We start from the raw sequence: 12,775 nt of genomic DNA, 5'->3' as shown, positions 1-12,775 counted from the left end.
ATGCTGAAAAGTCCCAGGCCCATAGAACCCATATACCTGTTTCCCTTGCTCTCTTCTGACCCGTTGAAGGCAGACAGGACTGCAGATGAAGCCCAGCTTTTTTGGCTGGGTTTGTCAGTAACTCCCTTCATCTGCTGTGTGAATAATTTATGGCTGAAGTGGGTCTGCAACCCAAGAACCCTCCTGCAAATGCCAGCAGCCAAGGGAAGCAGCACAAAGGAGGACATGCAGAGGAATGAGGCACATCCCTGCTCTTGGCAGCTGCATTTAAGCCATAATTACCTGTGTGCTGCCTACACTGTAAGGGAGAGAACAAAGTTAATACAAAGGTGCTACCAGAGGGAGTGAAGACTTCTAATCAATAAGTTAAAAGAATTCAAAAATTGGATGCAAATCAGCAAAAGGTTTGAGTTTTGAAAAGCTACAGGGAGTGGAAATTAGGCACAACTTTTTACCACAACATAAGCTAGAGCTGAATAAAAATGCAGGATAAAGATGATGTTCTGGTTTAAGGCACAGGGAGAAGAGACAAGGTGGAGGGAACACAAAGGCAGGAGATCTGCCTGAAGGGTGGCTGTGGGGAGCTGGGGGTCGGTCTCTTTCTCCGGGCGGCAACAGACAGAACAAGAGGACACGGTCTCAAGCTGCGTCAAGGGAGATGCAAGTTAGAATTAAGAAGGAAATATTTTACAGAAAGAGTGGTCAGATACTGGAATCATCTACCCAGGGAGGTGGTGGAGTCATCATCCCTCAAAGAGTTCAAAAAAAGACTGGATGTGGCACTTGCTGCCACGATCTAGTTGAATTGTTAGAACATGGGTTGGACTTGATGATCTTACAGGTCTCTTCCAGCCTTGAATTCCTTTCATTCTGTGATCCAAGTACTTTAGCAGCACCTCTTACTATGAAGTACCAAAAACCCCATAAAACTCAGAGCTCACCTACAGCAAGCACAGTGAGGTACTGAAGCAGGCTGCAGCGTTAAGGAGTGATGGATTTCACAGAGCCTCAGTGAGATAAGCACAGCCTGGGACAGGGGCAGGCCGAGTGCCGAAGTACAGCACAAACACAAGGCTGAGGGGCACGACAGACACACAGCAGAGCCTGGACAGCACTGAGTGACTCAGCTGCAGCTACACTGCCACAAATTCATTTTCCTAGCAAGGAAGTGAAATAATATGGAAGAAATCTACAATTATTGATCAGGAAATTAACATCCAAGTCAGTCATATAAGTGAAGTTAGGGAAACTAAGAACTATTCATTCCAGTTATTTATTGTTTATTGAATTGAAAGAAAGGGAATACAAACATTTCTGTTAAGTGCTGTGCACCGACATGGAAAAAGTGTATTTTTTTTTTAAAAATCCTAATAAAAACAAATCAGAAGTTAATGTAGTTCCAATTGAACAATTTTTAAAGATATGTTTAAAATACTACACATTTATAAAATAAAAAAGTTAAAACGGTGTTCTGTAAATAATTAGTAAAACAAGTGAAAATAAATACGAGACCCAAAGTTCTTATGTTTTTAATGAATATAGCAAAGAAATTTTTAACTACTTAATAATATCTGAGAGTAACAAAAATCCAGAAAGTTTAAGAACGCAATCCTTTGAAACATTTAATATCAGTCCATAGCAAATAGTCATTACATACCAAAAGCTCTAAGTGTTAACTAGTTCCACCACAACTCCATATAAATCTTGACAATTTAGAAATCTTGAGATCAACAATAAAGTTCTTTTCTTGATCTCTACAGCTTGGTTTGTAAGTACATACATGCTTTGAGGATCCATTTTGTCCCATATGTTTTCAAGGAGCCAATAACTTTTTCCATCTGTGCCTAAAAATGTTAAGTTTCAAATCTAGCACATTTACCCTAAGAATGCAAAATGTTTTATGAAAAAAAAGATGGGGCACAATGAATTTCAAATTTATAAAAATATACTGATATTAACCAAAACCTTCTGGTCAAAGGACACTTCACATACACACGACTTAAAGTATGCAATAAAACATGACAAGTACCTAGAACATTTGGTTCTCTGTCTGTTTGTGGAACACATGCACACACACACTCACACCAGATGGGAGGAACACTCTCACAGATGTTTGACTGAATCCAGATTATCTGGATGAATAGACAGAAAACTTGGCTACAGTTTATTTCAACTAGAGGCAGCTACTGCAGCAGTAGTTCAACACTGCACACTTCAATTAAGTCCACCCTGTTTAAAAAAAGTGTCATAGTTAATGATTTTGCTTTCTGGACATCGTTAAAAAGTAGCAGTTTTCAAAAATCAAGTATGGCAGCTGAAAATGGACTCAAGCCAATGTGGAAAAGACAGGAGGAGGGCAAAAGGAGGATTAGCCATTTATGGGATGGGTGTTCCTCTTAATAGTCGTCTCAAAAAGAAATTAGATACAAGTGTATTTTGTAGCTAAAGATATGGACAAACTATTGAAAGTGCATTTTTCCTCCTCCCCCTTGAGTTACAGTAGTTTATTTGTTGGTCAGTAAATCCTGCTTTTTATGCCCATTCTTTTTTCTCTACCTCCCTCCCCGTTTGGATCTACAACATATCCCCTCGAGCTACAGCTAATTGTACAAGTCCTGGCTTCCTGCTAAGGAAACTTCCAGAACTGATTTTGGGTGGGAGTATCACTTAGCAGTGTAAAAATACACAACTAGACACCAACTCCCAACAGCAGACAGTTTTATTAAACATTACCTGGTTGAAGCCAAGTTGAGAAGTAACTGGCAAGATCTGGGCAGATTTCTAGCTTGCATCTTTGCTCCAATCATAAAGAGAAGTTAACTTTAAAGTTGGAGAACTTCAGAAAAGACAGAGGGAATTTAAAAAACAAAGGTGTCATTTCCCCCACTTCCCTCCCCTCCAAAACATGAACAGAGCTACCATTTTCCCTTTTGTGTTCCATTGTGCCTTGAAAATTACTTACCTGAACAGCTACAGAACATTCAGATAATAAAATGCTTCAGCATTTCTTTTTGAGATCTGCCTTGATAATAACCTGGGGCTACTGTGAATATTTGAAGCCAACAGGTGACCAGAGAAAGTTACAAAATGAGTACACACAGTATTTTCTTCTCTAAAACCATGGGCCTGCTGACTGGAAATACAGTCATTTATTGTGGGTGTGCACTTGTTGCAGCCTTACACTCCAGCCTATGAACATTTTTAAGCACATGGAAATCAATGTGTTGCAAATGAGCAAACTAATTTGGGCTTTGCCCCTCCCCACCCCACCCCAGTCTCATTTTATTGTCTGTGCACAAAAAGTATTGGTACTTTTCAATCCACATAGTGTTGGAAATAATTTAGGTTGGTCTTTCATCTCCAGGTTGGGATGGTCCTCATTGCTACATCTCTAATGGCAGCTGCTGTGGGACTGAGTAGTGTGGCAAAATGAAGATGAATCTCCCCTTTCTGTCCTGCCTGCCAGCAGGCTGGCACTGAGACACTGGAAGCAGTGCCACCTGCTTGGAGCTTTCCATGCCATGGCTGCACCAGGACACCAAGGGAGAGAGGTCCCACACGTGCTGCTCCCTAACTCAGCTTCTAAACACCTCAGAGGGACAGTCCAAGGCCAGAAGAGAGGGGCAGTGTTTTTGCAGAGTCCTACATTTGAATTCCTAACTGCACTGCTGTGGAAAGCAGGCATCAGCCCACACCTTCCCCCAGCTGCAGCAGGGAAAGGATCTCACCCTGGTCAGTTATGGCCACCACACTGGAAATGCCTGAAGTGCAAATAAAACTTGAAATCTACACTTGAGATTTGATCCAGCCTTCACCTCCTGCCTCAAGTTCCCACTTTATTTCCATGAGTATGTAGTGACAAACCACTGCAGGATATATTAACAGACATCAAAATCATTCTTCTCCTTACTCTCCCTAAACAATGGTTGGTTTGAAAACCTAAGTTCCAGAGTAAGACAGTACTAGAGTAACTTCCAAAGATTCACATACTGGCATTGCTTATGAATTGTACCATGTTTTGAACATGTAAAACATTTTACAATTTACTGTTTACAATTTAGGTAATTAATTTTTCCTTAAACCCCAAGGTTTAGCTTACTCAAATTTGACCATGGGAACTTGTCTGTTTTCCTGTAACATTAAGGCCACAGGCCTGGCTCATCTTGCACTTTTTGAACTAGGAAGGGAAATAAAGAGCTTCCTCCAGAACTGATTAAAGGAAGAAGGAACTGATCTTAAGTTTACACATGTATTTTCAGTGCTGTGAAACAGTAATTGCTATCAAAGCATTCACCTCAGTTTTAAGGCTGAACATTTAAGTTCCTACCTGGTTTTGGAGGTATTAGAAGACTCATGTCAGATTTGGGGCTGGTTTCAACCACAGTATCAGAATCTTAACTCATGCTTAAGTTTGCACACAAGGCAAGACAAACACACCACTGGATGGCTGGAATCTATAAGAAAAAAAAAAAGTCTAACCTGCTAACCTTTGTTTTTCTGGGAAACACCACACTCCCAACTCAGAGTGGCTACACCTCTCTTCCCAGGAATCCCAGCAAACCTTCCCCCACCCTTCTTCCACACATGACTAATAAGGACACTAAATCATTATCTCAGGAAAGGGTGAAGTCCACACTTTATCTCACAGGACTGGAGGCATGCCCTTCCCTGCTCCTTCTTTACTTTGCAGCAGTACCAACACTACCTTTCCACCCAAGGTGGCAAAAGGGAATCCAGTGCCATCCCATAATGGATTTGTGTGTAGTGCAGAAGCACAGAGATGCCAGGCCATCTGTTTATGTCAAAAAGAATAAATATTTAAACTATAAATGTTTGCTTTCTCTTAATATGGGACATTAGTGGAACTACTCCTAGATGTGTCAAGATGTTCACAGCACCAGCTTGCAACAAAGTCCGGGAGAGGCATTTAAATCTGCAATCTTAAAAGTATATTCTCAACAACAAAATCTGTCCACCCCTGTTTATCAAATAAAGAAAAATTTCCATCATAATACAAGTGTTTAATTATGATTTGTACGTAAATTACTTATACAAAGTGTTGACTTTGTGAAGAAAGGACTCTTTCAACACATTCTTCCCTCAAAGTGTAGTCTACCTTTTACACCAGCATTGTTGCATATATTTCTGTAATTAAAAACACCAAAAGACCTCTTCTTGTTTCAGCTCTTAGACTGGTGGTGCAGTCTGAATGCTTTTTTCTCCTAGCTAATACAGCTTAACTGGTAAGATGGACAGTGAATTCCTCCATCTGAAACAAGCTTTACTGCCTACACAAATCTCCTTCCAGCCACTGCTTCTGATTGGGTCTCAGGCCACTCCAGAAAAGCATCAGTGATACCGTGTTTCACGACACTTCTTGCATTGTTTTAATTCCAAATGTATACAAATGAAGTCATTTTAATCCTATAAATAATTTATTTTTAAAAAATTGTGCTGTTAACCCCTTTGCAGGGCAACGAGCTATGTGAAAAGTACAAAACTTTTTGTCAAATGTGATACTGAGAGTGCTTTTGACATAGTTCATTGGTTTATCCTCTCAATTGATAGATATACTGCGCAACGGGCAAGGCTAGAATCCATGAACCAAGCTGCAAAGATCTCAAGCTAAGTAAGGCGGAGAGAGACTTGAGAAACAAGAGAAGGAAATACTTTCCTATCCAATGTATACTCTTCAGACTAAAGCACTCTTTCTATCAAGCCTTCTAAACTGTTAAATAAAGTGTTCCAAACAAGCATTTAAACTTCATTACACAGAAGAGCAACAAGAACAGTAGCCTGCCAGACAAAAAGGCAGGAGGGAAAAATATATATACTGAGTTCAATGGTTAGCCTGAATGTAGCACAGTTCTTCACAACCGATGGGGGGGTAATTTCAACACGGTGTCCAACAAAGTTCTAAAGACGTGCTTCATCTCGACTGGTTACTATGAAGCAAAGGTGGTAAATGTTTGGCCCCAACTGGGCTTCAGAAATGGTTCTTTTTTCATGACGAGCATGTCTGTCCAGCTATCAATCATGTTTGTTTGCACCAAATCCCAAGCCATTTAAAATACGACTAATTAAGTTAAACTGAAGTCGTCTGCTCCAAATTCGCCATCAACTATCCATGCTACTGCATTCCTCTGAGCAAAAACAAAAACACAGAGAGAGAGAGAAAGAAATCACAGGCTTGAAGATCTTAGCAACAGTTCATATTTCTATCATAAGGTAATTAATAAATTTATTTACATAAATTAACATGTCTATTTACATAAATTTTAACTGAACATGCACTAGTTAATGGATCTTATACTGCAGCTAAATTCCATGCTTAAAATCACTTATTTTAGATAAAATTATTCACAACAATCTAGAAATTATTTTAGCATGTTAGGTGTGGGTACTCAAAAAGCATCTGGTCCAAAAAGACATAACACACATTCACATACAAATTCATGGGGACTGTGCTAAGGACAGAGGTATTACAGGTATTACTCTGTGCACCTACACCTCTTGTGAAAGCACTGCTGTGAGAAATCCATTTGTGGTTGGTTTGGTTTTGATGGCACTTACTGGTTCATTTTCTGGAGGAACTAAGAAAGAGTGAGCAAGCAGCTCACTGGAGAAAACCAAACAACAAAGCCATGAGTAAAACCAGCTGGAGGACAGGCTCTGACTCCTTATGGGGGCACTCCAGGTCTTACACATTAGCCAGGCTGGTCCACCTAGTCCAAGACTAGAAGCACATGTATCAAAGCACTGGAGCAGGGAGAAGAGGTAATTGTTCCTCCTAACATCCTTCCAACTTTCAGCCATTTTTACCTAAGGGACATTCTGAACTAGAGGTGTTTACTTATCTACCAGCACTTAATGGATTTCTCTTTGATTACTTTGCCCGGGTTCCCCTTGGTGTCACATCCATGAGGCTCTGTGGCAATAGGATATACTATACATAATTTTAATGTCTCCTGTAAATTCTTACTGCAATGTTGAATACATAATGACAGAAGCATATAAAGTGCACAACAACTGCCCAGTAGTCACCTCCTTAACAATCTGGGGGAGGCAAGAAGGGCTGGGAACACCTGGGTGCATTTTAGCAGCAAAAAAAATGAGCACTCTCTCTCTCTCTTTCCCCTGGACACATGTGGTTACTGATGATTAGTAAAGATACAATTTTGTACAGGTTCTCTAGGGTAAAACTTTACACTCTGTCTAAATTCTGTTGTAAATTCCTTTTGTAACCATTCCAATACCATTACTCAATCTGCAGTGTGGTTAGAATGCACTGTTTAAATTTTAATAACATTATATATTACTAAACCTAAGCATTGAAAGCAAGGTTTTTATGGATGAATAAGTTAATATAATCTGCATAAATAAGTTAACATAATTCTAGGCTCTTAGTCACACCACAGGGCCATGTTTTCTCAGTTTTCTACAGGGCCGTGTCAGAACAATGTTGGAAACACGGGCCGGACACAAAACCATTAACTCAGATAAAAAACCACCAGTCACACACTAGAAAAAACCAAACAAAGCAGTGACTAATTTTTCAGCCAGGCTTTTTTTCCTTTGTGTTTTTTACCTTCAATATCCTGGTTGTCTACGAAAGGCGCTGGTCCCCATATCCTGACGGTGCCGTCGTCGGAGGCGCTGGCCATCATGGCCGGGAGCTGGGGGTTCCAGCTGACGCAGTTCACCGTGCGCGTGTGCCCCGTCAGCTCGGCGATGGGCAGCTCGCTGCGCTTGTGCCAGATGTACACCTTGTGATCTGGGCCAAACACAGGGACAGCAGCCTGAGCAGCACTGCTCTGCACACACCCACCACCACTCTCACACCTCCCAGTAAAACTCCAGCCTCTGGTGGGGAATGGCACTAACACAATTTTGCTTTTAAAAGTGATCAAAAGAACGCAGGTGTCACAGACATGTTTTATGAAAAATCCTTTCTTTAAGATTTTTTTCTCCTAAGAAGCTGAGAGGCCTCAGAAACAAAATGTAAACAGTAACTACTTGTTGCATTCCACAGCAGCAGATAAATCTGTAATTGGTCTCATGTGGTTGTTTCTAATTAATGGCCAATCACAGCCCAGCTGTCTCGGACTCTGGTCAGTCACAAGATTTTATTATCATTCCATTCCTTTCAAGCCTTCCGATGAAATCCTTTCTTCTATTCTTTTAGTATAGTTTTAATATAATATATATCATAAAATAATAAATCAGCCTTCTGAAACAGAGTCAGATCCTCATCTCTTCCCTCATCCTGGGACCCCTGTGAACACCACCACACACAGGCAAAACTCTTCCATTAACACCTGCAACTCTACTACACTCTGAAGGAAAATGTTGCAATGTAAATAAGTCAATACAAGGGTACTGACTTATGCAAATAAGTCAATACAAGGGTAAAAAGAGAAACTAAACTACTCTACAACTCCATACCTGCAATTAAAATCTTATTCAAAAGGAAGACTTACAATTATTTGAGGGGGAGAACAAAAAAATCTGCATTTGCAAATTAGTAAATGCATTATAAAGTCATGAGTACTAAGAATATTTATAACTACCTCCTGTTGATGAGTACCAGATAAGATCACAGCTCTGTAGTTTATGAAAAACATCTTAATACTAAAAACCTGTAACACTCCAATGAAAGTGCAAACAGAGCAGATGAGGGAGCACTAAAACTTAATGGCTCACACTGTGAGCTATTACTATCTTTGACAACCAATCACTGTGTGGTATTTAAAGATATCAATTTGTACATATTGAAGCAGATGCAAACAAACCCTGCACATCCTATTTTGTGATGGGAAGCTTTTAATTACTTCTAGCAACATGGTAGAAATAGAATAGGGAACTAGTTAGACCCTCTACTGCACTGTTTAAAGAAGAGTCATTCTTTATAACCAAACATATTCAAGAATAAATGGGGGGTAGGGAGAAGGAGGTGGGATAATCCCAGCTGTAGACCAGCAGCCTGTAACAAGTCTGTGGGTTTACCTGTCTAGAACTGTCTGTGGAATATTCCAAACAGAGTTACTGGACAAGTGTGTATTGCTAGTATTACACAAGAGCTTAGTATTGGGGTCTGGCAACCAAATGAAATTATTTTGATCTATCTGAAAGGCTTTCACATAGATGCCACTGAAGGCTCAGCAAACAAACCAATCTTCCTCTGTTCCTCCTCCCAGCCCCTTATAAAACAAACTTGCTCTCTGACCTTGCTGCTAGGAAAACCTCAAGGCTTTTCCCTACATGGTAACTCCCTTGTCCTGTGCTGAACCAGCTCACTTGAGGTACCACCTTCACATGGGCTTGTGTTTGCTTGTCTTTTAAAAATAGTCTCAGTACCCACATTTGCACAAAGGTGACAGCTTCAGACAGTTCAAACCTAAGAACCCATCAGGTCCTTACCTCCAGTTTCAATTACAGTGGTTTTTAAACAATGAAAGTCAATAAACTGGTGTACAAAAATGACTAGTACACTGCAGTGTCCACACCTGCACAGGGTTATGGCTAAATCCTGAACTTTCAGGCACTAGGGTCTCAAACAAAGAAGCCTGTCCAGCCATGGAAAAAGGTTCACACTGGATTGGAGGACTGGAGGTGCTGTCCTTCAGTCATATTCCACTGGATATAGTCAGAGAGTGAAACTTGATTTTATTTTAGATATATTTCATATTTTCCAAAAACAGAGTAGGAAATGCCTTGGCCAACCTTGTTTCCTAAGAACTGTGAGTTACACATTAGTCACAGTAATTTCTTTACATATTGCAAGTGTAATTCCTGGCCCTGCATAAGCTTGAATTCAAAGTGATCTCCATGGCAGGTGATGGCACCGCACCAGTGACAAAACCAAACCAATTCATCACATAAGCTTTTAACAATTTCTACTCTTGCCACAGACAGCTGAATAAAAACACACTTCAAAGCCTTTAATCACCAAGAAACTCTAGCAGACTACGTCAACAACTGCCTAATTTGAGACTACTCTGTCTGTAATTAAAATGATTCTATGGAAATTAAAATAACCTCACCACACCTGTATCTCCAACAGGCAAATGAAGCTGTTATTCCCCAGAAGTACATTTTATTCAAACCAGAAGTCTAAATATCACACCACAAAAAAAAAAAATCCTCAAGAACACCCCACCCACTTCTAATTAAAACTGTGCAGATGCTTTTGCTGTAGAGGAGGAACACAAAAGAGTCATTAATGTGTTCTACCTCTGCCATCCTCTCAGAAGATTCTGTCTGCCAGCCCACAATTACTTCTTGAAGTATGCCACAATCCCAGCAAGCCTCAAATTTATTTCATGAGGCACTTGGTTTGCTTTTATAATGTTGTTGTTAGCAACTGTCATCTATGAGATGAAGGAATAGGAAGGATACAGTGTTCCAGTTTTCTGCACAAAGGAGAATGGTGTTACCTTCACTGCCACTCGCAATGAAATCTTCATTATGACCTCCAAAACACGAGTGAATTGTGTAAAATCCTTGTGTAACACCTTGATACTTTCTCACTAAAACTCTGTCTTGTAAGTCCCATAAGTGAACTCCCTGGAAATAAGAAATTTAAAGAATGTTATTTTATTATTAAGTATTATTAATAGCATTCTTCTGAACAATGAGAAAGAATTAGCCATGGAAGTGCACTACTTTAGAGCCAACTTTGATACTGTTAGTGGGTGAAAAGAATAAAGATGTATCAAATTACTAAATTAAAGTTTCACTGTAGGTCCCTTCCACTCTGAAAGCTTTATTTTTAGCCAAGGTTTCAAAAGCAGAAATAGATAAATAAAAATCTGTGTCCCAGACATGTTAAGTGCCACAGTTCTTGCTGTTCCTGGCTTCTCAATGCAACAGCCAGATAATAACATTCAATTGTACATATTTCCCAATATGAAACTCTTGACTATAAATCAGTAAAAAAAAATAATCAAGTCTCAAGAATAAGATTGCCTTCTTGTCAGAGAATTAATTCCATGCTGTATTTATGAATATTAAAGCCTTCATATTACACAATATACAACTAGTTAATATCAAACATTCCAACTCACAAAAATATTTAAAAACAGGTAGCAGTTGCAAGCAGATTTATTTCCATTTCCTTTCAACATGCCCAACTCACCTGAGTTGCTACATTTAACAAAGCTAAACGGCCATTTTTTGAAATAGTAAACGACATAATAGGGTGATCCTCTTGTACTCTGAAATGATAACACATGAGAGTCAAGATAAGCAGATGATAATGCAACACCAAGACAACAGGCATGCCCTCTCTCTGCAGTATGATCAGGGAAAAACAGTTCCCAATCTGAAATAAGGTATGACTCTAGAAACCAGCATAAGCCAGGTCTGCAATACTTGTTTATGTTAGGCCAAAAGGGACTCCAGACCTCAACTCCTAAATTCAAGACAGATTCTACCAAAATATGTCAGGAATTGAGAGGACTACAAGTTCTTGTGATGACAGAAATGCCAAAACATCCACCAGAAACCTACTCCAGTGCTCAGGAAGTTATTTCTAGTATCTGATCAAATGCTGCCTGCTGAAACTTGCTCACTAATTCTTGCCCCATCTTTTAACACTGAGAACATTTAACAACTTGTTTCCCATCCTGTCCCCCACAATGCCACTAGGAAGAGGAATTCAGAACCAAGAAGAGAGGCAGTTACATGTTCCTGTCTGTGAGATCCTCAAAGTTGTAGCCCCGAATTCGCTGGTGTGTGTCCGACGCTAGAACAGTTTTCCCATCACTCAAGCACCAAAGGCATTGTACTCTCACCCCTTCCCAGGAGTCAAGGAGATTACCATCTAAATCCTGAGCAGAAGGGAAAAAAAAAACCAACAAACATTCAACCATTAGTCTCAGGATTTTGAGGAGCTGTGACATAAAAATGTTTTTCCCTTTCTAGTCAGACAATTGCTACAGAAAGCAATCTTACCCTTCACAAGGTAGGACCTAATGAATTAGGAGTTGGTTCTCTTAACCAAGAGCTTTTGTAGGAATCCACCCTGGAGAGCACAGAATCCCTTCTGTCACTTACTTTCTCATGCCACCAGCACCCCATCACTGAGCTGACCTTCACAGAGAGGTCTGCATACTAAATTATTAATATTATTCTGGGAACCAGTTGAAAAAACAATCAAACTGTGGACCACCACCCCAAACCAGCTCTAGTCAAGTAATCAGGGTTTCACATCTATTTTCACCAAGCAAAGACCGCACGCAAAAACTAAGAAAGATGTAGTCAAAATTCTGTGGAATAAAAACACTTGTGGGCAAGACTGCTTTTTACTAATGTTTTTTTCTGAAGCAGCTAAGAAAAAAAATCCAGATCACAAATCCTCCTTGAGGCAGGTCAAAGACGCTCAAACCCTTCAAACTGCTCCATACACAAGTGCTGCTGAAATATCTGCATTAATCTTTGAATTGCAAAGGATCAGAACCTTTAGTGTACACATCTACAAAACCCAAAAAAGCATTGACCAAGCTTTTAATTCCTTGCTTTGCTTTCCAAGGGACAGCTGCAGAGCACTTACACACTGGTAGAACTGTCCACGCTGCCCTCCAGTTACAAAGCGCTTCCCATCAGGATTCCAGGCCACACTTGTTAAACTGTCCTCATGAGACTGGCTCATCTTTGTCCTCAGCTCCCCAGTCTGGAAAACAAACAAAGGCAGCAGGGCCTTACACCAGAACCCTTTCCCAAAAAGGCACTGGTAATTTTATCTGACAAGAATAGCTTGGAGCTGGATAAATTT

The 12,775-nt window shown here is 40.0% G+C and overlaps 1 protein-coding gene across 1 annotated transcript in view; it reads right to left on the bottom strand.

Moving 5' to 3' along the window:
* Positions 1–1,408: 1,408 nt before the first annotated feature.
* WDR26 (WD repeat domain 26) overlaps positions 1,409–12,775 on the bottom strand; it is a 31,623-nt gene continuing 20,256 nt past the window's right edge. Inside the window, exons 9-14 of the mRNA XM_059467444.1 lie at positions 12,554–12,673; positions 11,686–11,831; positions 11,138–11,216; positions 10,437–10,566; positions 7,589–7,774; positions 1,409–6,143 (exon numbers count right to left, since the gene is read on the bottom strand). Of these exons, the coding sequence (XP_059323427.1) occupies positions 6,118–6,143; positions 7,589–7,774; positions 10,437–10,566; positions 11,138–11,216; positions 11,686–11,831; positions 12,554–12,673 (687 nt within the window). The 3' untranslated portion in view covers positions 1,409–6,117. The remainder of the gene's footprint in view (positions 6,144–7,588; positions 7,775–10,436; positions 10,567–11,137; positions 11,217–11,685; positions 11,832–12,553; positions 12,674–12,775) is intronic.

This window comes from Ammospiza nelsoni, chromosome 3 (assembly GCF_027579445.1).
Source record: "Ammospiza nelsoni isolate bAmmNel1 chromosome 3, bAmmNel1.pri, whole genome shotgun sequence".
Lineage (NCBI taxonomy): Eukaryota > Metazoa > Chordata > Aves > Passeriformes > Passerellidae > Ammospiza > Ammospiza nelsoni.
The sequence above is the reverse complement of the archived record's forward strand: the minus strand, read 5'-3'. Positions and strand labels throughout refer to the sequence as shown.